The sequence below is a fragment of the Gastrolobium bilobum genome, unplaced genomic scaffold, assembly GCF_033153095.1.
Source record: "Gastrolobium bilobum isolate Gb01-03AN ecotype WA unplaced genomic scaffold, APGP_CSIRO_Gbil_v1 utg6309, whole genome shotgun sequence".
Classification (NCBI taxonomy): Eukaryota; Viridiplantae; Streptophyta; class Magnoliopsida; order Fabales; family Fabaceae; genus Gastrolobium; species Gastrolobium bilobum.
Window position 1 is genome coordinate 451,495 of NW_026899052.1, and position 23,620 is coordinate 475,114.

The following is a 23,620-nucleotide window of genomic DNA, read 5'->3' on the forward strand; positions in this document are numbered from 1 at the left end:
TTACATGGTATCAGAGCCTAGGTGTACCGGGTTCAATCCTCACCGCCCCCACTTTCTTTCTAGTGGAATTTCTTTCTTCGCACAGGTAGGTGGGCCTGTGCATCGTCCACCCTTCAAGCCCAATGGGCTCTCGTGTGAGGGAGCGTATTAAGATATATAAAACCATTAATGTATCCTCACCCAATAACTTAAGCTTTTGGGTTGAATTAGTTCTTCACACCATGTAAGAAGGCATTTTTGATATCAAACTGAAGAAGAGCCTAGTGATGAATGGTAGCAAGTGCAAGAAACAGGCGAACAGAGGCCATCTTGGCAATAGGAGATAAAGTATCCCCATAGTCAAGACAAAAAATATGAGTGTATCCTTTAGCCACTAATCGAGCTTTGAGGCAATCAATAGTGCCATCAAGACCAACTTTGACTGTAAATAGGGGTGCTAAACAAGCCAGGGGCCTTTGGCTCGGCTCGTGAAGGCCTGAGCTTACATGTCTAAAATTGATTGTTGGACCCAGGCTTGGACTTGTATAAAAGCTCGTTTAATAAAAAGGCCTCAGGCTCCAATTCAAAAGCTTGGCCTTAGAGCCTCTCAGGCTTGCCTAATATATTATTTTTTAATTTTTTTTAATTTTTTATACTACTTGTGATAGCCTTCTCTCTTCTCAGTTCATTTCATCCAATTTTATTAATTAAACAGACTTTTTAAATGATTTTATTTTATATTATGCTATTTGGATATACATTAAATTTATGAATATTTATGAAATTATTAGTGCTGTTGATTGTATATTTTGTTTGGATGAATTTTTGTTGTCTTATTTTTTTTTAAACAGGCTAAACAAGGCTTTTATTTTTTGTAAATGAGTCAGGCCACAGGCTGATATTATATTCGTAACAGGTAATAGGCTAAGGCCAGTCTGACACATTTGAACACAGGCTCGGCCGTTAAGACCAAAGCTTGGCTCGGCTCGTTAACACCCCTAACTGTAAATACCAATCGACAACTGACAATCGACTTCCCGAGAGGAGCATGAACAAGATCCCATGTGCCATTAGAGTGAAGTGCTATCATTTCATCAATCATCTGGCGCCAACTCGGATGAGATAGTGTTTCACCTGTGGTTTTAGGAATGGAAACAAACGAAATACTAGAAACAAAAGTAAAATTCGGAGAAGAAAGTTTATAACTCAAGAAACTGTAAAGTAGATGAGGGTTGCGAGTGGATCGAATACCTTTGCGAAGGGTAATAGGAGTAATCTCTCATGGAGGATCCAGAGGGGAAAAGTCGACAGGAAAAGGCGATGAGTCAACAAGAGTCAAGTCCGCAGGAGGCGCAGTCTGACGACGTTAATATGTGAGAAAAGGGCAGTACTCAGGGATGAAGGCAAGAGGTTGCTCCTCTGGAATAGAGTTACCTGCAGTTGGTAAAGACAAGTCAAGAAAAGGAACAGGAAGAACTTGATCAACCTGTGATATCTGAGACGGGATAGAATGAAAAGGTTGTTGATCAAGAAAAATGACATCAGCAGAAACAATATAACGCTTGAGGTCAGGAGAGTAGCAACGATACCCCTTTTAAAAACGAGTATATCCAAGAAAAATATACTTGAAGGCTTTGGATGTTAATTTGTCTTTTCCTGGAGTGAGATCATGAACAAAGCAAGTACATCCAAATACATGTGGAGGCAGAGGATAGAAATTACTCCTGGAAATAATACACTAAGTGGAACTTCATTATTTAGCACAGAAGAGGGCATGAGATTGATAAGAAAGCAAGAGGTGATAATAGCATCTGCCAAAAACGGAGTGGAACATTCATATGAATTAGAAGGTTACGTGCAATAAAATAAAGAGACTGGATCAGAATTGTAAGAAAATAAAGAGACAAACAGCTTTTTGGGCCCAGATAATCTGGATTTTCTGTATTAATTTGGAAAGAAATTACAATACTACAGTCTCAGCTAATTGCAGTAAAGGGAAGCAATAAAATAAACTACCACTATTATGATCAGAATGATAACTACCCTGCACCCACGGATACAGGTTCAGTACCATTGAAGAGGTACTGATTCTCTCCCAATCCCACGTCCTAATTCTTTTCTGCCTTTTTGCTCACACCCCTTACCCTTATTTATTCCTTCTAACTGACTCACCACGTCAGCACTACCATCCTTCTCTCCTCTAACAACTTATTCTTCTAGAACTTTGTCCAATAATCCTCTGTAACGCTTCCTAGCGTACACCTTCATAGGAGTCCTATCACACTCATATGAATTAGAAGGTTACGTTCAGTTTCAACCAGATGTCTATTTTTATGTTCAGCCACTCCATTTTGTTGTGGAGTGTGCAGACAGGTGGTCTGATGTAACGTTCCATGTTTTTCCAAAAAATTAGAAAATTCAAGAGATACATACTCTTTCGTATTATCAATACGCAATATCTTAATAGAAGCACCAAATTGGGTATTTATCTTAGCACAAAATTTCTGATAAATTGAAAATAATTCAGAACGATTTTTCATTAAATAAACCCAAGTACAACGAGAGAAATCACCAATAAAGGTTACAAAATAATGAAAACCCAAAATAGACAAAGTTCGACTCAGACCCCAAATATCAGAATGAACAACAGAAAAAGGGAGCATCAGCTCTTTTATTGGCTCTATTAGCAAAGGAGGAGCGAGTGTGTTTTCCTTGCTGACAAGACTGACAGTTTAAAGACTTAAGAATGGAATAAAAAAGGAGCCATATGTTGAAGCTTGGAAAGACTTGGATGACCTAGATGGATGTGGATTAGTTCAGGAGACTCCGTGAGAGAGCACGTCACTGGAGAAGGTGGTGCAGTCAGATAGTAAAAACCTCATGACTCGTTGCCCGCTTCGATCGTCTTCCCCGTACCCGGATCCTACATAGAAAAAGATTGTTTAGAGAAGGTAACAGTGCATGAAAGAGAATGAATCAACTGGCTAATCGAGATTAAATTGAAGGGAATGCCAGGTATATAATAAACAAAGGTCAAAGTCAAAAAGGGAGTTGGGTTGGCTTGCCCAATCCCACGAACAGGAGCCTTAGTGCCATCAACAAGAGTAACAGAAGGTAAATTATTAGAATAAGAAAGTGAAAAGATCCTTATTACCACAAAGGTGATTAGTAGCACTTGAGTCTATTATCTAGGGTTCAAGAGATGATTGAGAAAGACAAGCAACATGATTACCAGTGTCTTGAGGACGAGGTTGGGAAGAAACCTTCCTGAGAAGTACCTCATAGTCAGCACTCGAAAGAGTTACTGATCCAGTAGAAGGTGGTGTAGCATCAGTCTGAGCAAAGTTGGCAGTTGGTGGCTTCAAGTGAAGGTACTTCCTATAGCAACGTTCTTCATAATGTTCAAGGTTCTGACAATAATTGCAACGAGGCCTCTGTCCGTGGCCACCCTGTCCACGGCACGTCCGCGACCGCGTCCACTGTTCCAATTGGAACCATTGGCACGAGAAATGAACGCAGTTGAATAGGTGGCTGGCACATGTGTGGGTGCTGCTGATTTATCCTTGAGATTCAGAAGGCGCTGGAAAGTTTGTGACAGGCTAGGAGTCTCAGCAATGGTTAGAATATTTTCACGAACACTTTCTAATTCCTCTGAAAGGCCGGAAAGGGTTACGACCATAAAGAAGCGCTCCACCTGCTTCTTGTATGCAGAGGCATTTGCAGCATGAGGTAACATAGCTAAGAATTCCTGCATCAAAGAATGAATCATACCAATATAAGTCTCCATTCGAGCATCTGGTGATTTGCGCAATTCCTTTATCTGAGAAACAATGTAATAAAGCTACTGAATATAATTGGTGTAGAGATTTTTGACTTCCTCCCATACGTCATAGCAGGTCTCAAAGGGGATGAAAATGTCTATAACTACAGGATCAATGGATTGCCAAAGGATACTCAGTAGTTGAGCATCAATATTTTCCCATTCAAAAATCTGATCCTTTGGAATATCAGCAGACTTGGTCGTGAGATGTTTACCGTGTCCCTGACCAATAAACTAGATCTTAACGGAGGTAGACCAGGTCTTGTAAGTAATAGATCCGGTCAGTTTCATCGTTGTAATGGATGGGGTGGTACTGGAGATGATGTCGGTAGTGTTTTTGAGCGCTTTACTTGAGCTCTCCATCACAAAAATAAAGGAGATGATCAAAGAATAGCAAAGAACTGCAAGCAAGCAAGAAATCGCGCAAAAAGGTTGCAAAAAGATGTCCAAACAGCGGACCTACAACGAACGGAGACCAGATCTGGAAAGAGGACGAGGAGGCGAGCAAGACGGTAGTGGTCCGGCCCGGAACGGTGGCTCACGCGCCCGAAAAGTGGCTCGTCCGCCGAAAACTTCCATAGGCGCGTGGCTGCTCTGATGACCACGCGACTTGCACAGATAAGGTCGTCTCCTTGATCTGCTTTTGATCGCGTGGTGGTTGGCCGAAAAACTCGCCTGAAAAAGTCTCTGGCGGTGGTGAACAGTGGCGAATGGTGGTTTCCGGCGATGAATGGAGGCTGACGATATTTTTCTTGACGATCCGAGGTTGAGGACAAGCAATTGGTGACTAACTAAAGGGTTAGGTGTGAAAAGAGGGTTGCCGGTATGATGCACGGCAGGATAAGGTTTTTCTGCAGAAGCAAGGTTTCCCAAAACACAAGCTCTAGTACCAACTTGAAAGTATGAATGTATTGGATTGAATTGTATGTAAAACTGTATAAGAGTCCTCTATTTAAAGAGGCTAAATGACCTAATGGGATAAGCCCAAATAATCTTCTAGAATAATAAAAATAATAATAATAAATACAATACTATTTCTAACAAATATAATTAATAAGAACAAGATAATCATATATGCCATTCAATTCAGCTTATTGACGGACCTAATCAGGTATCTTTAGTCAACCAATAAAAATTAATATCACTGATGGGCTTATAGAACCTTCTGGAGAGGTATATCAAAGGAGAAACAAGGCTAAGTCCCAAGACAAAGGAAACAGTGGCCATACAACCCAAGACAAAGGAAGCAGTGATCACGCAGAGGAGAAAGTGGAGTGGGATGAAGAGTTAGTTAAGAAGAATGCCACGTGGCAAGCTGTGAATGGAGAGGGTAATGTAGGAGGAATGGAGAATAAAGAGGGAATGGGGAGCATTGTGGGGTAGGGAATTCTGTTAGGAGTGGTGTAGTGGCTTTTGAGATGTGGAGTCTCATTGGCAGGGGAAGGTGTGAGTAGTTTGAAATTGTTATGCTTTGTTAATTTGTTTCTTTTTCCATTAGTGTCTCTTCCTTGGAGTGTAATCGAAACAGTATCCATTAATGAAAAATACTCGTCTTCATCTTTACATTCTTATCTGTTTGAACTACTGTGACTGTTAGGTGTAAGTTAGTAATTGGTGCCATCAATCACCATCTTGAAGACAATACTTGTTTCCTGGTTAGAAGCATCAAGCATGTTTATGGCTTAGTTTTTCTTCAATCACAAGTCTGATCAAGTATCAAGTTTACTAATTAGTGATATGGGCAGGGAAATTGGTATTAGAAAAAAAAGATTCTACTCCATGTACAATACCTGATATATAAAGCTTCAAAAGTTTGTTATGCACGTGACAGTTAAAGAAAGCCTTTCCTCTTTTTTGAAATGGATAAATAGGAAATTTAGATGCTAATTTCAGCACAACCTAAATGATTAAGATTTCACAACATTATTTACAAGAATATCACTATTTACCAGTAAGTTTCAGAAATTATAACCAGCAATTGATTTAAGTATAATATTAGAGTAAATACAAGCAGGATTATACTAGTGGATTCAGAAGGTAGGACTATAATTCTTGAAAATATAATGTTTAATACAAAAATGAAAAGCACAAAATCATAGTGACAAGGTGCAAATACTTCATAATTGAAAAACTGGGATAACACTTGATTCTAGCACACACAAAAAAAGATTCAAGGAGCAATTTAATATATGATGTTAAAATTTGAAATATATTCTGACTTTGGGTATTCAAAAAACCCCATGTAGTTGACTGATACCTTTCTTGCACAGGAGCTGATTGCTGTAGCATATGCCAATGGGGCCACAGCCAAGGCACATGGTGATGCTGCCACCATGAGCCCTAGGGCTCTGTAAACTGAACCTCTGCAAGCTACACCAAGCAGACACTAAATAAGCTGAAGTATGAATGATAGTCGTATATAGATATGCAACAAAAAAAATTTAGGTCACTATCGCCCTTAACAAAAAAAAGAGAGAGGAGAAAAGCAGAATACTAAGAAAGTTATTGCTCAACCTGTCAAGTACCGAGGCGTTCAAGAATAGATAAGAGATTTTGTGAACTGTCTAATATTATCGATTTTAGCTATAGCTAACTTACCCTGACCAATGGGCTATTTGTTAAAACATCTATCTATACAATATTTTATCTCACAGGGGTCTACTATTTAAGCTCCAGCACTATGACACATTATATCACCTCTTGAGATTGTTAAATCAGTTAGCACAAAACAAAGGCAGTTAGCACATTATTCTGCTTTTGTACATTAAATTGGTTATAACAGTAATAAATAGGAATCCATAATTCAAGACTTTTGTACCACTTGAAGAATGATGATACATGCCTTGCCCAAGTCTATACAAGGACGAAGAAACAAGGGCTATGTCCAAATGGGCAGAAGCAAGGAGGGCTGTGTGTATATGAAAAGAGGAATATGGCAGGAATAGGAGGGTCTGTCCTCACAGCAGAGATAAATGCAAAAGAGGTTGTCAACAGCCTGGACAGCTGGTGCAATATAATTGGGGAAGGGTAAGCGGAGAGATTCTGGCATTACCACAAGAAGGTAGGATAAATGCGGGGGAGAAGAGTGAGAAAGGTTTAGGCAAGAGTAGAGAAATAGTGAGGTTTTGCAAAGGGGTGGGATATTTTGTGCATCTGCAGAATTTCCCCTTGTAATTTTCTTTATACCTGCACTTTGCGATTTCAATCTTAACAGAAGGACCTTTGCTTGTAAGGAGCTTGATCTCCATTATTTCTACTTTTGTGGGAAGTTTATGTAATTATGAGTGATGAGTTTAACCCACTTAGTCTTTTGTTGTTTTACATACGATAATTAAGTTCTTTCCTTTTTTACCCTTATGCTTTTACTATATGTTGCAAAATTCACTCCATTTGTGATAGATGAGTGAAACATTCAGTTTTTCACATGGTATCAAGAGTTCTATGGTCCTCATAAAGCCTAGCCACCAAAACCAAGTTCAAAACTAAAAATCCCGCGGCACATCACCGGTAAACTAAAAGACCAGCCATTGTCAAGGCTGTTTTTTCCTCTTACAAAGCTCCAACGGCAAAGTAAGGCTGCTAGTCACTATAAAAGGCCAAAACAAGTCGAATCCCAACCTGTCACCACTGTCAGAAATTTTTTCCAGCAACCTTTCCGGTCAAAACGTGCACCATTGGAATTAGAAGAAGCCAATCTACAAGGTTCCGAGAAGGACCATCGGATTCTTGCAGGCCACACGCTCTTGGAGAGTGCCGCCCACGTGCAATCAAGTGCGGCTTCCCTTCAGCCCGTGTAAGCCACGCACCGCCCTACAAATGGCTATTCAACTTCGGACCAGTCTCGATTAGTTCGTCCTCCTCTCTCCTATCTGTTTGAGGGCTTGAATAGGTGATTGGAGACATTTTTTTCTGGATAACCTTGTCTTCTCTCATATTTATGATGGCCAAGTGTGATCCTCGCCATGGAAAATAAAATGTGAATGTTGTTGTTGGAACAATCAAAACCAAAAGGACCATTTAGTTTGTGGATTGGTCCCCTACTTCTTTCAAGTGTGATATTAACTATCAACCACCTACTCTTGTTCGGGAGGTGACCTTGCCAAGGAGCAGATGGCAGTTTGCATGATTTCTTCCTCCACCAGCTATACCGCAACATCTACTAGCCCTAAACCCAGTGTGCCATCTAGTAATGTGGCTAAACAAGCTACTGCGTTTCATGTTGATGGTAGTACTCGTTGGATACTTGATTCCGGGGCCTCTAATCACATGACATGTAATCTAACATTGTTTTATTCCTATAATCCATACTACGGGGATTCTCGGGTCAAAATAGCAGATGAAAGTTTTTTTCCAAATTGCAAGGAAAGGATTAGCTAAACTCTCCTAGAAGATTGTGTTAAACTTTGTCCTACATGTCCCTAATTTAGCATGCAATCTCATTTCTGTTAGTAAGCTGACAGCAGAGCTTAATTGTGTTGCTAAATTTTCGGTGCATGATTGTGTTTTTCAAGAACAGGAATCGGAGAGGATGATTGGCAGTGCTAAAGAAGGAGGACACTACATTTTTTAGGGATCTAATCATGTGGAGAATCAAGCTGTTTTTTGCTGAAAATGATCATTTCTTTGTTTCCAATTGCAGTGATGATGTAATGTTGTGGCACTGTAGGTTATGGCACCCAAATTTCCATTATCTTCAAAAATTGTTACCAAATCTCTTTGTCAATGAAAAATCTAGTGTCTTTTCTTGTGACATCTGTCAATTAGCAAAACACTCTCGCGAATCATATTCCATTAGGAAATATAAAGAATCCTTCTCATTTACTCTTGTTTCTCATTTACTCTTGTTCACTATGACATATGAGGTCCATCAACATCAACATCAACATCAACAACACCTTTATCCCAAATTAATTGGGGTCGGTGGTAGATGAACCCACATGAAAGATACAAAACGGTTGAAAAAAAGTTAAAAAAAATAAATAAAAAAAAAAAAAAGTAAAAAAGTAAAAAAGCCAAAAATAAATAAATAAAAATAAACAAATAAAATAAAAATATAAAATAAGATAAAATAAAATAACAATATATGTATATATAAATAAATAAAAGTAAAAAAAAGAAAGGGACAAGAAGAAGTGGGGGAAATGAAGGGGAAAAGGACTAAAAAGGGACCATCTGGAACATAGGAATAACAGCGGGTCTAACCCTCCACCATACTTATAGCTTTTCTCCATTCCGTTCTAAGACATACTGTCCGCCAATCTATATCCCACTCCATTAAATCTTGTTTTACTACTTTCCCCCAAGTAAGCTTCGGCCTACCTCTGCCTCTTTTTGTGTTGAGCTCTTGGTAACAAACTTCTGTTCTTACAGGAGCATCCATGGGTCTTCTCTCCTATGAAAAATATTTCTGGCTCGAGATGGTTTATATCATTCATTGATGACCATTCTTGAGTATGTTGGGTCAACTTCTCAAAGAAAAGTCTGATACTATACAAGTTTTTAAAAAAATTCATGCCATGGTTCAAAACAGATTTGGCACCTCCATAAAAATTCTTCGAACAAACAATGGTAAAAAGTATTTTAATTCAATCCTTGGAGAATACTTGTCTCATCATGGCATCCTTTTATCAGAGTTCATGTCTTGATACTCCTCAACAAAATGGGGTAGCCGAGAGAAAAAATAGGTGCCTAAATATTTGAGGGGGCAAATCATTCTAACTGTCACCTACCTCATCAACCGGATGTTTTCCCTTGTCCTTCAGTTTCTTTCTCCACTATCAAGTCTTTTAAAGAACTATCCATCTCTTAGCTCTATGTCTTCACTTCCTCCAAAATTGTTTGGGTGTGTTTTTTTCGGGTGTGTTGTGTTTGTCCATGTTTCATCACACCAACGATCTAAACTTGATCCTAAATCTCGTAAGTGTGTCTTCATTGGATACTTTCCTACTCAAAACAGATATAAATGTTATTCCCCATCTCTCCAAAAGGTTTTTGTCTCTATGGATGTCACTTTCTTTGAGAGTCGATCTTTTTTTTCCCAGCCTTCTTTTCAGGGGGAGCTTCTAGATGAAGACCAGTATTTGGAACCCGCAGTGTTACCTCTTCCCTTATCCATTCCTTCATCACAGAATTCACCACAATTGGAAACAGGGGGAGATGAGAGGTTGAAAAAAGATAAAGACGATAATCAGTAGATAGCCCTCTCAAAAAGTAAATAATCCAGATTCTTTGCACTGCTAGAATTCCACTTCGGCTTCTGGTTCCAACAATTTGGATCCAACCCAACATGCCTATGAGGATTTACATTTGCAAATTTCTCTCAGGAAAGGAACTAGGTCTTGTACTTCGCATCCTATCTCTCAATATGTTTCCTATGATACATTATCTCCAGGTTTTCGTGCCTTCAACACAGTCTTGGATAGTATAAAGATTCCTAAAAATATCCAAGAAGCCCTTAATGATCTGAATTGAAGGTTGCCTGAAGAAATGGACGCTTTGGAAAGCAATAACACATGGGATATTGTGGAACTACCAAGAGGAAAGCAATCAATGGGTTGCAAGTGGGTGTACACCATTAAATTCAATGCAAATGGCAGCATCAATAGATATAAGGCCAGACTAGTTGCAAAGGGATACACTCAGACGTATGGAATAGATTATTAAGAAACATTTGCTCTTGTTGCCAAACTCAACACTATTAGAGTTCTTCTATCCTTGGTTGCTAATCTTCATTGGCCCTTACAACAGTTGGATGTGAAGAATGCATTTTTGAATGGTGACTTACATGAAGAAGTCTATATGGATGTCCACCTGGTTTCGAAAAAAGGAGCTGGCTTGGTGTGTAAGTTGAAGAAGTCTCTCTATGGGCTCAAACAGTCTCTTAGAGAATGGTTCGATAAATTCACTCAAGCAGTCAAGATGAAAGGGGCTTACAGGCCCAAACTGATCATACACTTTTCCACAAACATTCTAAGAATGGTAAGGTTGCCATTCTTATAGTCTATGTAGATGACATAATCATTACTGGCGATGATCGTGAGGAGTTAAATTCCTTAAAGGAATATCTAGCAGGTCAGTTTGAACTAAAAGACCTTGGAGTCCTAAGGTATTTCCTTGGTATAGAAGTGGCACAGAGCAAGACAGGGATCACAATCTCCCAAAAGAAGTACATCTTAGATTTGCTTCAGGAGACATGCATGCAAGGATGCAAGCTAGCTGAAACACCTATGGAACCCAACATTAAATTAGGTATTGAAGATAGGAAAGAGGTGGACATGGAGCAGTATCAGAGATTGGTTGGAAAATTGATCTACATGCCTCATACTTGGCCTAACATTGCTTTTACAGTAAGCACGGTCAGCCAATTTATGCATTCACCCAAAGAGAAACATCTTGGTGCAATTTATCGTGTCCTAAGGTATCTTAAGAGTACACCAAGAAAGGGATTGTTCTTCAAGAAGGGGTACAATAGAATGATTAATCTGCATCAATTGGGTAGGTTCATCTGTAGACAGAAAATCAACCTTAGACTATTGCACCTATATGTGGGGAAACTTAGTAACTTGAAGAAGCAAGAAGCAAACAGTGGTTGCAAGAAGTAGTGCTGAGGCAGAATTTCGAGCACTAGCTCATGGAGTTTGTGAGGGAGTGTTACGGTTAGGCCCAAAAGATTACCATTATGGGCCAAAGATTACAATATGGATAGGTAGTCTTTATGTGTAAACATTGTATTTTTGTATAGTATCGGTTAGTGATGTAAGTAAGGGTGAGTTGGCATAATTGTAAAGACAGGTGTCACATGATACTGAATAGATATAAGGATGTTCCATTCACGAAGGAAGCATCCAGACAATTGTTGAATCATTCTTTTTCAGTAAATAAAATTCTCTCTGTTTTTCTTATCTCAATTCTTGTACTCTCTTGATTGAAGAACTCATCATAGGAGCAACCTCCTATCATTGGTGCTTTCATCGAGTTCATCGTTCATCTTCGATCGGCAGTAGCGATTCAAGATGCGTCTTCAAGAATTAGCTGAGGAATTTGGGGCTTTTCAAGTGCGCATTGATCACAGCTTGGAAGAGATGCAATCGCGAGTTGATCAACGATTCATCGAGCATCAATCGCAATTTTCCAACATCAATGTCCAGTTACAACAAATTCATGCAGCGGTCACAGGAGGAGATCATCGGGGTGGCGAGAATGCACCATCGCGAGGTTCACAACCCTCTTTCGTTACTGATCCTTTAGGGCAACCTCGTTTGGACCCTAATGATCCACGTTTCTTGCTTAAAAATGTCAGAATGGAGATTCCTATTTTTAATGGAACCGACCCTAATGGCTGGATTTTTAGGACTGAGATGTATTTTGGGTTGCAGCAAATTCCAGAAAACCTGAAAGTTCGACTTGCAGGGATGAAGATGGAAGGTATGGCGGGGCCATGGTTTCAGTGGCTGTTTAATGGAGGAAGTATACGTTCGTGGGAAGATCTCAAGGTGGCGGTGAGGCAACGATTCGGAGGGACAGCTTACACTGATTTGAGAGGTGTGCTTTCCAAATTATCTCAAGATGGAGCCTTGAGTGATTACATCAAAAATTTCGAGGCCTTAATCAACCAGGTGACAGAATTTTCTGATGAAATTTTAATGAGTTTTTTCGTCTCGGGGTTGCAACCTGAGTTGAGAAGAGCAATTCAACTTCATGTTCCTACAAGTCTCCACCAAGCCATGCAATTGGCCATGACTTATGAAGCTCATCATGCAGAGCTTCGATCCACTTTTACTTCAGGCACTAAGAAAACCTTTACTAAGGGATCTTATTCCGTTGATCACCCAACCCCTATAAACACTGTTCCACCGGTTCAAAAATCAGTGTTTCCTCCGTTGCCAGCACCTTCAGTGTTCCCTGCGTTACCAGCACCTTCTTCATTTAAAAAATTGTCTCATGAGGACCTACAAAAGAAAAGGGAACTTGGTATTTGCTATTATTGTGATGAGAGGTGGAATTCTAAACACAGATGCAAGGCTAAGCTGATGTTGATGGTTGGTGATTGGGAAGAATTGGGAACTGATGGGGAGGAGCAAATAGTGTGGCAACCTGACACTGTGCAAGGAGAACCTCAGGAAGCTGCTTTGCATTCGTTAGGGGGAGAGAAGAATCCTCGAGCCATACAGTTTCAGCTGAGCTTCCATGGTAGACCCACTGTTATTCTTGTTGATTCTGGCAGCTCACATAACTTCATTCAAAAGAAGTTAGTTGATGAAATAGGGTTGTCATATGTTAGAATTCCTAAAATGCGGGTATTTTTGGGAAATGGGGAGTTCCTTCTGTGTGAACGGAAATGTTTGGCAGTTCCTCTGGATATACAAGGATTTAATTTTGTTGCTGATTTGTGGGTGATAGAATTGAACAGTTTGGGTGTGGTATTGGGCATATCTTGGTTGAGTTCATTGGGAAGAGTTATTCATGATTATGAGGAATTGTCAATGGAGTTTGTGTGGAAGAATAGTAGGGTGAAGTTACAAGGGGATACAAATGGTGTAATGCAGAAAAATGTTATTGCTAATTGTGCACATATGGTGGGACATGTGGAGGAAAATTGGGAGTCTTTAATGCTGCCAGAATTGTTGGAGATTAAACAGAAAGTCCCTACTGTTATATGGGATATTTTGGTTCAATTTTCAGCTGTGTTCCAACTTCCCCAAGGCTTACCACCATCTAGGAAGTGTGATCATGCTATCCACTTGGTGGAAGGGGCCAAACCTGTCAATGTGAAGCCTTATAGGTATGCTCACCATCAAAAGGAAGAGATTGAGAAACAAGTTTCTGACTTGTTGGCTGCTGGTTTTATTAAGGAAAGCAAAAGTCTGTTTTCTTCTCCTGTTTTGTTGGTGAAGAAGCATGATAATTCATGGCGAATGTGTATAGATTATCGGGCTTTGAATGGAATTACCATTAGGGACAGGTTTCCTATTCCAACAATAGATGAGCTCTTGGATGAATTAAAGGGAGCTGGTGTATTTTCTAAGCTGGATTTGAGAAGTGGGTACCACCAAATTCGGTTAGTTCCTCAAGATACTTCAAAGACTGCTTTTAGGACTCATGAGGGACATTACGAGTTCTTGGTGATGCCTTTTGGCTTAACCAATGCTCCTTCAACTTTCCAAGCAGCCATGAACAATATGTTTAAACCATATTTGCGCAAGTTCATTATAGTATTTTTTGATGATATTCTCATATACAGTGAGTCATTAGAGGAGCATGTGCAGCATCTTAATGTGGCTATGCAGTGATTACAACAGAATTGTTTCATGGTCAAGCTCAGTAAATGTGGGTTTGCTCTTTCTGAAATTGATTATTTGGGTCATCTAGTATCAAAGGAAGGTGTGAAGGCTGTAAATGTGGGTTTGCTCTTTCTGAAATTGATTATTTGGGTCATCTAGTATCAAAGGAAGGTGTGAAGGCTGATCCAAGAAAAATTTCTGCAATGATTGATTGGCCCCAACCGAAAAATATGAAACAATTGAGAGGTTTTATTGGGCTAACTGGTTACTATAGAAGATTTATTCGGCATTATGCTACTATTGCAGGTCCATTGACGGACATATTAAAAGCTGAACCTTTTAATTGGAGTGCGGCAGCAGAGGAAGCATTTGGAAGGTTGAAGGATACAATGTCAAAAACACCAGTGTTGGTATTGCCCGATTTTTCCTTGCCTTTCATTGTTGAAACAGATGCTTCATCCATTGGCATAGGGGCTGTCTTGCAGCAAAATAACCGTCCCATTGTTTTTTTTAGCAAGAAACTTGGCCCTAGAATGAGGGCAGCATCTACATATGTTAGGGAATTGTATGCTCTAATGGAAGCAGTAAAGAAATGGCGCCATTACCTCTTGGGATCCAAATTTATCATCAGGACAGACCATAGGAGCTTGAAGGAACTGCTCACCCAAACTGTCCAAACAGTGGAGCAACAAAAGTATGCTTGCAAGCTAATGGGTTATGATTTCACGATTGAGTACAAGGCTGGTTCAACTAACATTGTTGCTGATTCGTTATCTAGAAGTTTTGAGGAGGAAACAGGTATGTCTTTGTCCCTGTTGTCAGAAATTTCATATAACATTGTGGATCAGATCAAAGCTGAAAATCAGTTTGATTCTGAACTGGCTGGAATTAGACAGAAATTGCTTGCTAATGAGCTGGTAGATAGTAATATAGTGGATAGAGATGGAATTCTCTACCATAAACATCGTTTTCTGTTAAGTTCTTTCTCTCCTTTACGTCAGCTTGTTTTGAAGGAAGCACACACCACTCCTATTGGGGGACATGCTGGAATTACACGCACATTGTTAAGAATAACAGCTACTTTTTATTGGTTCGGTATTAGAAAGGATGTAACTGATTTTGTTAAAGAATGCCATACATGCCAAGTAATTAAAACGGCAACTGCTCCTCCATTGGGCCTGCTGCAGCCTTTACCCATACCAGAGGGAGTATTTGAAGATTTGGGTATGGATTTTATTACCGGATTGCCCATGTCAAAAGGATTTAATGTCATTTTAGTAGTGGTTGATCGCCTAACTAAATATGCTCATTTTGGGGCATTGTCCAATCCCTACACTGCTGCCAAGGTAGCAGTTCTGTTTTGTGAGATGGTGGTTAAGCTCCATGGGTTCCCGAGGACAATAATATCTGATCGTGATCCTGTTTTTTTAAGTCAATTCTGGACTCAACTTTTCAAAAATAGTGGCACAATCTTACGGACTAGCACCGCCTATCATCCTCAATCCGATGGGCAGACGGAAGTGACCAACAGGTATCTTGAGCAATACATTCGAGCTTTTTGTTGTGATGAGAACCACCGTTGTGCTTTGTATTTGGGGTGGGCAGAATTGCATTATAATACTGCCACCCATTCATCTATTGGTATGAGTCCTTTCCAAGCTTTGTATGGCAAGGTTCCTACTATGATTCCACCATATCAAAGGGGGTTAGTCCGAGTTGAAGCAGTGGATGCAACCTTGGTTCATCGAGATATATTGTTGAAAAGGCTAAGGGATCATTTGAGTGGTGCTCAAAACCGAATGAAGGTGTGTGCTGATAAGCATAGAAGGGAAATGGAATTATCTGTTGGTGATTTAGTTTTGGTTAAACTAAAGCCTTATAGGCAAATCTCTGTGGCAAGAAGGAGAAACCAGAAATTAGCCAAAAGATTTTTTGGTCCTTTTCCAGTGACTCAGGTTCTAAGTCCGGTTGCATACAAGATTGGGTTGCCTGATGGTTGTAAAATTCACCCATCCTTCCATATTTCTGTCCTTAAGCCTTACCGTGGAAATGTCACAGCTATGGCATTGCCTTTACCAGAATTCAGCAATGGAAATAGTCCAATCCAGTTCCCTTTAGCAGCTGTTTCTAGTCGAATCAATGAAGGGCAGAAGGGAGCTCAACGCCAGTGGCTAATCCAATGGACTAATGCTCTTCCTGAAGATGCCACTTGGGAAGATGAGGAAGACTTAAAGGTGCACTCCCCAGAATTCAGGTTTCCACCTATGAACCTTGAGGACAAGGTTCCAATTGCAGCAGGGGCGAATGTTACGGTTAGGCCCAAAAGATTACCATTATGGGCCAAAGATTACAATATGGATAGGTAGTCTTTATGTGTAAACATTGTATTTTTGTATAGTATCGGTTAGTGATGTAAGTAAGGGTGAGTTGGCATAATTGTAAAGACAGGTGTCACATGATACTGAATAGATATAAGGATGTTCCATTCACGAAGGAAGCATCCAGACAATTGTTGAATCATTCTTTTTCAGTAAATAAAATTCTCTCTGTTTTTCTTATCTCAATTCTTGTACTCTCTTGATTGAAGAACTCATCATAGGAGCAACCTCCTATGAGGGAGTCTGGTTAAGAAGACTCCTACATGAACTGAAGATTCCCTATTCCTTACTGTTGTATTGTGATAACAAAGCAGCCGTCAGTATTACCCAAAATCTTGTTCATCGTGACAGAACAAAACATGTGGAAGTTGATCATCACTTCATCAAGGAGAAATTGGATGATGGGAGTGTGTGTATGTCATATATCCCTACCAAAGAGCAAACTGCTGACATTCTTCTAAGTCTACACAGATCAGTTTTTGATAACTTAATAGACAAGTTGGGAATGATCAATATTTACCTCCCAACTTGAGGGGGAGTGTGGAAAGTTTATGTAACTAGGAGTAATGGGTTTAACCAACTTAGTCTTTTGTTGTTTTACATAGGATACCTAGGTGTTTTTCTTTTTTACCCTTATGCTCTTACTATATGTTGCAAAACCACTCCATTTGTGATAGATGAATGAAACATTCAGTTTTTCACAACTTTTCTAAGCTTCTAGTTTTACCAAATGATTATTAAAGGAAAGGGTAAAATATCTGATCCCACAAAGAAAAACGAAATGAGGATCCAACAGCATAAAATCATTACTTGTATACAAATTTTCATAATTCATAAACTATATTGTACAGCAATACTACAGTAAAAGAATTTAAAAATTACCTGATGTACTAATGAATGGCCACTTAAATACAAGTGGCCCAATAACAGCAATAGCAATTGATAACACCACAACAACTTTGCTGTAACGTTCACCAAATTCGTCCAGCCACCTTTGAAGTTTAGGTTTATTCAGCTGTGCTTCTTCAGTCAACTGCACAATTCTGTTGAGAGTTGATTCCTTCCATGTCTTTGTCACCTGCGATTAAATAATTTTGTACTTTGTGGTAAGTTCTTAACGAAAGAACACTTTAAAGAAGACAAGCATCTATTCAGAAATTAGTTTAAGTTTTGAACAGGACAGCATTATTACTGACAAACTAGCACCAGCAACCTAGCCTTACAATCTCTAGCAACTTATCCATACATATCTTAGAACTTGATTCATCTCCCTATTCTTCAATCTTCATAAATAAAACCAAATTTCTCAAACTTAGGTCTTGTTAATGTCATGTGAAACTCAGACATCAACATCAACATCAACATCAACAACACCTTTATCCCAAATTAATTGGGGTCGGTGGTAGATGAACCCACAGGAAAGATACAAAACGGTTGAAAAAAAAAAAAAAAAAATATATATATATATATATATATAAAATAAGATAAAATAAAATAACAATATATGTATATATAAATAAATAAAAGTAAAAAAGAAAGGGACAAGAAGAAGTGGGGGAAATGAAGGGGAAAAGGACTAAAAAGGGACCATCTGGAACATAGGAATAACAGCGGGTCTAACCCTCCACCATACTTATAGCTTTTCTCCATTCCGTTCTAAGACATACTGTCCGCCAATCTATATCCCACTCCATTAAATCTTGTTTTACTACTTTCCCCCAAGTAAGCTTCGGCCTACCTCTGCCTCTTTTTGTGTTGAGCTCTTGGTAACAAACTTCTGTTCTTACAGGAGCATCCATGGGTCTTCTCATCACGTGCCCAAACCACCTCAATCTATGTTCTCTCATCTTCTCGGCTACCGGTACTACTCCGACCTTTCGTCGAATATCTTCATTTCTTATCTTATCCATCCTTGTGTAACCACGCATCCACCTTAACATCCTCATCTCTGCTACTCCCATCTTATGCTCATGTTGCCTATGTGCTGGCCAGCATTCTGCTCCATATAGCATTGCCGGTCTTACTGCCGTTTTATAGAATTTTCCTTTTAACTTCAGGGGGATTTTGCGGTCACACAAAAATGCAGATGCACTGCGCCATTTCATCCACCCTGCTCTGATTCTGTGATTTACATCCTCATCAATCTCTCCACCGTTTTGTAAAATGGAGCCCAAGTATTTAAAAGCATCTTTTTTGGGTACCTCTTGACCATTTAGATGCACAGGTTCTTGGTCCTCATCTCGTACCAGAGAAAACTCACACTTCAGATACTCAGTCTTGCTTCGACTTAATGTGAATCCTCTGGATTCCAATGTGCTTCTCCACAATTCAAGTTTTCTATTAACACCCTCCTTACTCTCATCAATAAGCACAATATCGTATGCAAAAAGCATACACCATGGCACTTCCTCTTGAATATCTTTTGTTAGTTCATCCATAACTAAGGCAAAGAGGTAAGGACTTAGAGCCGACCCTTGGTGTACACCTACCGTGATAGGAAAATAACTTGATGATCCGTTACAAGCTTTTACACATGTAGTAGCCCCATCATACATATCCTTGATTGCCTTTACATACTTTAATGGAACCTTTTTCTTCTCCAGGACCCACCATAAAACTTTCCTTGGAACCCTATCGTATGCTTTCTCAAGGTCTATGAACACCATATGCAAGTCCTTTTTCTTTTCTCGGTATCTTTCCATTAGTTGTCGCATCAAGAAAATTGCTTCCATGGTACATCTTCCTGGCATAAATCCAAATTGATTTACAGAAACCTTGGTATCTCTCCTCAAGCGATGTTCAATAACCCTCTCCCACAACTTCATAGTATGGCTCATTAGCTTAATGCCTCTATAGTTTGAACAATTCTGTATATCTCCCTTGTTTTTGTAAATAGGCACAATCATACTTTTCCTCCATACATCAGGCATCTTATTCGTCTGGAGAATCTTATTAAAAAGATTGGTCAACCATTTTATTGCCACATCCCCCAGGCCTCTCCACACTTCAATAGGGACGGCCCTAAGGCTTTATTAGTCTTCATCCTCTTTAAAGCCTCCTTAACTTCATGTGTATTAATTCTGCGTACAAATCTTCTATTCATATCATCACACGCGTCCTCTAAGTCCACCTCGCTTGTATCTCCATCCCCATTATACAGCTTGTTGAAGTATTTCAACCACCTTTCATTTACATCTTCATCTCTCACCAGAAGTTTTTGATTTTCATCCTTGATGCATCTAACTTGGGTGAGGTCTTTACTTTTCTTATCCCTTAATAATAATAATAATAATAATAATAACAACAACAACAACAATAATAATAATAAAGATATTTATTTTCAGCTGAAACCTATAGTAATTCACCAGCTATCTACCCATAAATCTATCATCAACTCCATTCATCCCTATCACCACCTAGCTACCTCAGAAATAGCAGCTTAACCAAAATCATTCCAGTCACCCTCCAACAATAAAATATATTAGAAAAAACCAATCAACAATGTAATAAGATTAATTGTACTATTGTACATCAACCCTGTTATTACTATAGCTTTCCACCCATTAACACCACCAGTTTGACCTTCTTGTCCCACCTGTATCACCCAACACCATAATAACCAGTCACCATACCACATCCATTACTGTCCACTGCCTTTTCTGTTGCTCACACTACCAATATCAGTACAACTGTTTCCATTGTAAATAAAAAGGCAAAATTTTGAAATTTAATAGAATATAAAAAAGTGCAGAAGCTTGTTATAAACTTCCAAAATTTCAATTGCTGAAATATCCAACATTAATATAAAGTTGAACATACCTTCACAATTATCCTCCCATCTAAGTTCCTTGCACCACCAGGAATTCTATCTCCAACTTTGGTCTCCAAAGGTTTGACTTCCCCTGTCAAGTGCTCGATGGTAATTGTGGCACTGCCTTGGAAAAGTTCACAATCTACAGGCACAGACTAATCACAATACCATCCCCATTATACATCAATAGTCTGCTGTATAAGACTTGAGACTCCACATTGTGCATGTATGACTTTGTATGAGTCAGTGGCGTGCATTAGAATGTAAAGTTTGAATGAAGATAATATGGTTTTTTATTGTTATTTTAGGAGATGGGCAGTGAAAATATAAAAGAACATTTTATTAAGAGAGAAAGGAGACATAAAACATGAGGAGCAGGAATGCTCCTGAAACGGAAAAAAAAAAAAAAAAGACATTCAAAATAAAATAAAAAAATCCTTGCAAGGGGACTGAAAAGAACTACTGAACTCTGAGAATATTTGAAGGCAGTCTTTCCGAAAGAAATTTTCCAATTTTGGTCTGTGATGTTTTCAGATCACAATTATATGTAATACAAAATGTCAAAAAGAATAGGCTTCGTAGGCAACCAAATTTTTTTAGATTATAGTAATGTCCTTAGACTAATTATCCACACAATTAAAAACATTCATATTACCAAATTGATTTCGCTGCTTAATTTGGCGCAGATTATGCACTTGGTGTACTTGTTTGTATCAAAGAAAGATAATATATGCTGCTGAAGCCCAATGTTTAAATGTTTACATACTTTAGGGCTTCAATATACACAAGACAAAATTAATTATAATTTAAAATATTTCTTTCAATCTTTGGATACCAATAATGTTGGATATAAATTTTTAATTTATTTATTTCAATTATTGATTTATAATGCAGCAAACCATATATACCAAGGATTCGACATATCAAAGCCACCAAAAATTGTAATGAATTCCAGCTAATGATTGCTGTAAAAAATGCTTAAACCTCAAAAACCAACACAAGACAACAGTCATGATTATGCCTACTTCTAGAATTTGAATGAAATTATAATGAGTTAATATACAATTTGATCCCTGAAAATGACAGTTTATGTCGATCTGGTCCTTGAAAGTACATGTCTACACAAATTGGTTCCCAAAAGTAACAATTTCATAACAAGTTAATCCTTCCATCAGTCGGTGTTAGTGAGACACAAAGGAAACGATGTAGAACGTTAAGCTCAGACATGTAGCATTACATGTCAACTAGATCACCGAATGGAATCCCTAATTGATGTCGTCACTTTGGTTGGAGAGATTTGAGGATTCACACAAATCGGAGATGTCTGTTTGGGGATATCAGTGTTTGGTGAGAAGAAGAGAGAGAGAGAGAGAGAAGGAATCTGAGAGAAAACCATTGTATTTACTATAAGTTCATTCTAACAATCTGATACACAAAAGAGCACAAAATGACTCAGATCTGAGTCAGCCTATAACAAATAGTTTAACCACCTAACTAACTGTGAAACAGAAAAGAGTAGTGATCAGGTACATACAGAAGTACAGCAACATAAGCAAAGCTAAAGCTAAGTGAACGATATCTCTAATAAGGGAGAGCAGGTTGGAAAATATCAATCTTTTTAAATGTATAAAATGATGATGTCATTCAGGAATTCTATGTAAGCAATCTAATTGGCTGATTATGTTACACCTGTGTACTTAACATTCCACAATAACGTTTCCTTTACATCTTATCACCTTAACTTGTAATGAAGTTATCACTTCTGAGACCAATTTGTATAAACATGCACTTTCAGGGACCAAAGCAACACATGTTGCCACTTTTGGGGACCAAAATGTATATTAACTCAATTTTAATTATTTTTGGGGACCAAAATGTATATCGAACCAATTCAAATTTCAAAATTATTGCAGGGCAACAAATTTACTAAAACTTACCTCGCCGGCACTGACCAGGATATATGATCCTACAGTTACATCATGCACAGGAACCCTCTTGTACGCCAAGTCAAAGGTATTAGGAAGTTTATCATCAATGGTATCCAGAACAAGGACGAATTCTGGATAATTTTCCTTCAGCTCTTTAACATCAACCATTGAACGGCCGGTGAAATACTCCTCGGCTGCAGAAACCATTCACTTAAGCAAATCAAACTTACTGAGGAGCACAGAACCTCGAACCTTGATATGCAAAACAAATTTCAGCAAGCATGTAAGTCTGAATACTAGCTCACCTATATGAGCCAGATTAAACATGGCAAGAAGTAACCCTCCTTCCAAAGAATTTCCCATGAATATTGATGCAGAGCCTGCCATTGCCATTAATACATGGATGTTCACTTTTCCTCCGCTAATTTCAATAAGAGCATCAAGTGATGCAGAAACCTGATACAAACACACACACAGAGAGAGAGAGAGAGAGTGTAATACAATTATTATTCAGACAAGCAAGGAATAGGGCAAAAAAGAGAAAGGAGTGAGAGATTGTTTCGTACCCCAACCAAAGGAAAAGCGATAAAAATGAGAGAGTTTTGAAGAGGCTTGATGAGAGGCTTAGGCAAGGTATAAGGGCAAATGGCGGCGGCAACAAACAAAGCGGCGGAGAAGCAGCATAGATGCAAGTGCTCCCTAAGGATATCTGCCAAGTCCATCCATCTGGTGGCTTTGGCGAAACCAATGATCGCTCTTTGAGGACCGGTAAGATTAGCATCATCGATATCGTGTGAGTGGTGATGGTGATGGTGATGGTGATGGTCGTGGTCGTGATGGTGGCGACCGTTGTGATCGATGTGATTGTGGTGGTGGTTACTGGTGGATTCAGCGACACAACGGAGCCTGTGGTGATGGAGAATGAGACATTTGGAAGAATAGAAAGGTTTGACTGAAATTGGAGCGGGGCGAAGAGTGAGGTTGGAGGAACGAATTCTAGTAGCTCTGGTGTAAATAACAAGTGATTGAAATTTGGTAGATGAGATTGAGTAAGGAACTGCTTCCATCTTGAAATTGGAACTTCGAAGAGAAGCTTCAGGCCATCGTTGAAAGAAGAGAGAGAGAAAGAGAGAGAATCAGAGTTTTTTGGGATCTAAGTCTCTGGCGAAGTGATTAATTGTTGTTCTGGTCCTTCGCACTGAGTCACTATGGAGTGAAAATGAACCATCCAGTTCGTCGTTATGTCATCCACACCACATAGTGTGCTCATTCCTATATTTTGGGTGTGGGACCCTTGGTGAATTTGTGTGTGAACCAATAACTAAAAAGGGAATGCATTACAGGGAAATTAAAAGAATGTTATATTCTTATACTCTATTGAAAATACATGGGTACAGAAAGGAAAAGGTGTACAAATTAAAATA

At 38.9% G+C, this 23,620-nt stretch overlaps 1 protein-coding gene across 1 annotated transcript in view; it reads right to left on the bottom strand.

The window, feature by feature from the left end:
- The window catches only part of LOC133286576 (probable cadmium/zinc-transporting ATPase HMA1, chloroplastic), a 41,326-nt gene extending 17,915 nt beyond the window's left edge, over nucleotides 1-23,411 (bottom strand). Inside the window, exons 1-6 of the mRNA XM_061484007.1 lie at nucleotides 22,763-23,411; nucleotides 22,502-22,652; nucleotides 22,206-22,390; nucleotides 20,277-20,423; nucleotides 17,340-17,535; nucleotides 6,057-6,169 (exon numbers count right to left, since the gene is read on the bottom strand). Of these exons, the coding sequence (XP_061339991.1) occupies nucleotides 6,057-6,169; nucleotides 17,340-17,535; nucleotides 20,277-20,423; nucleotides 22,206-22,390; nucleotides 22,502-22,652; nucleotides 22,763-23,263 (1,293 nt within the window). The 5' untranslated portion in view covers nucleotides 23,264-23,411. The remainder of the gene's footprint in view (nucleotides 1-6,056; nucleotides 6,170-17,339; nucleotides 17,536-20,276; nucleotides 20,424-22,205; nucleotides 22,391-22,501; nucleotides 22,653-22,762) is intronic.
- Between the last annotated feature and the right edge of the window lie 209 nt (nucleotides 23,412-23,620).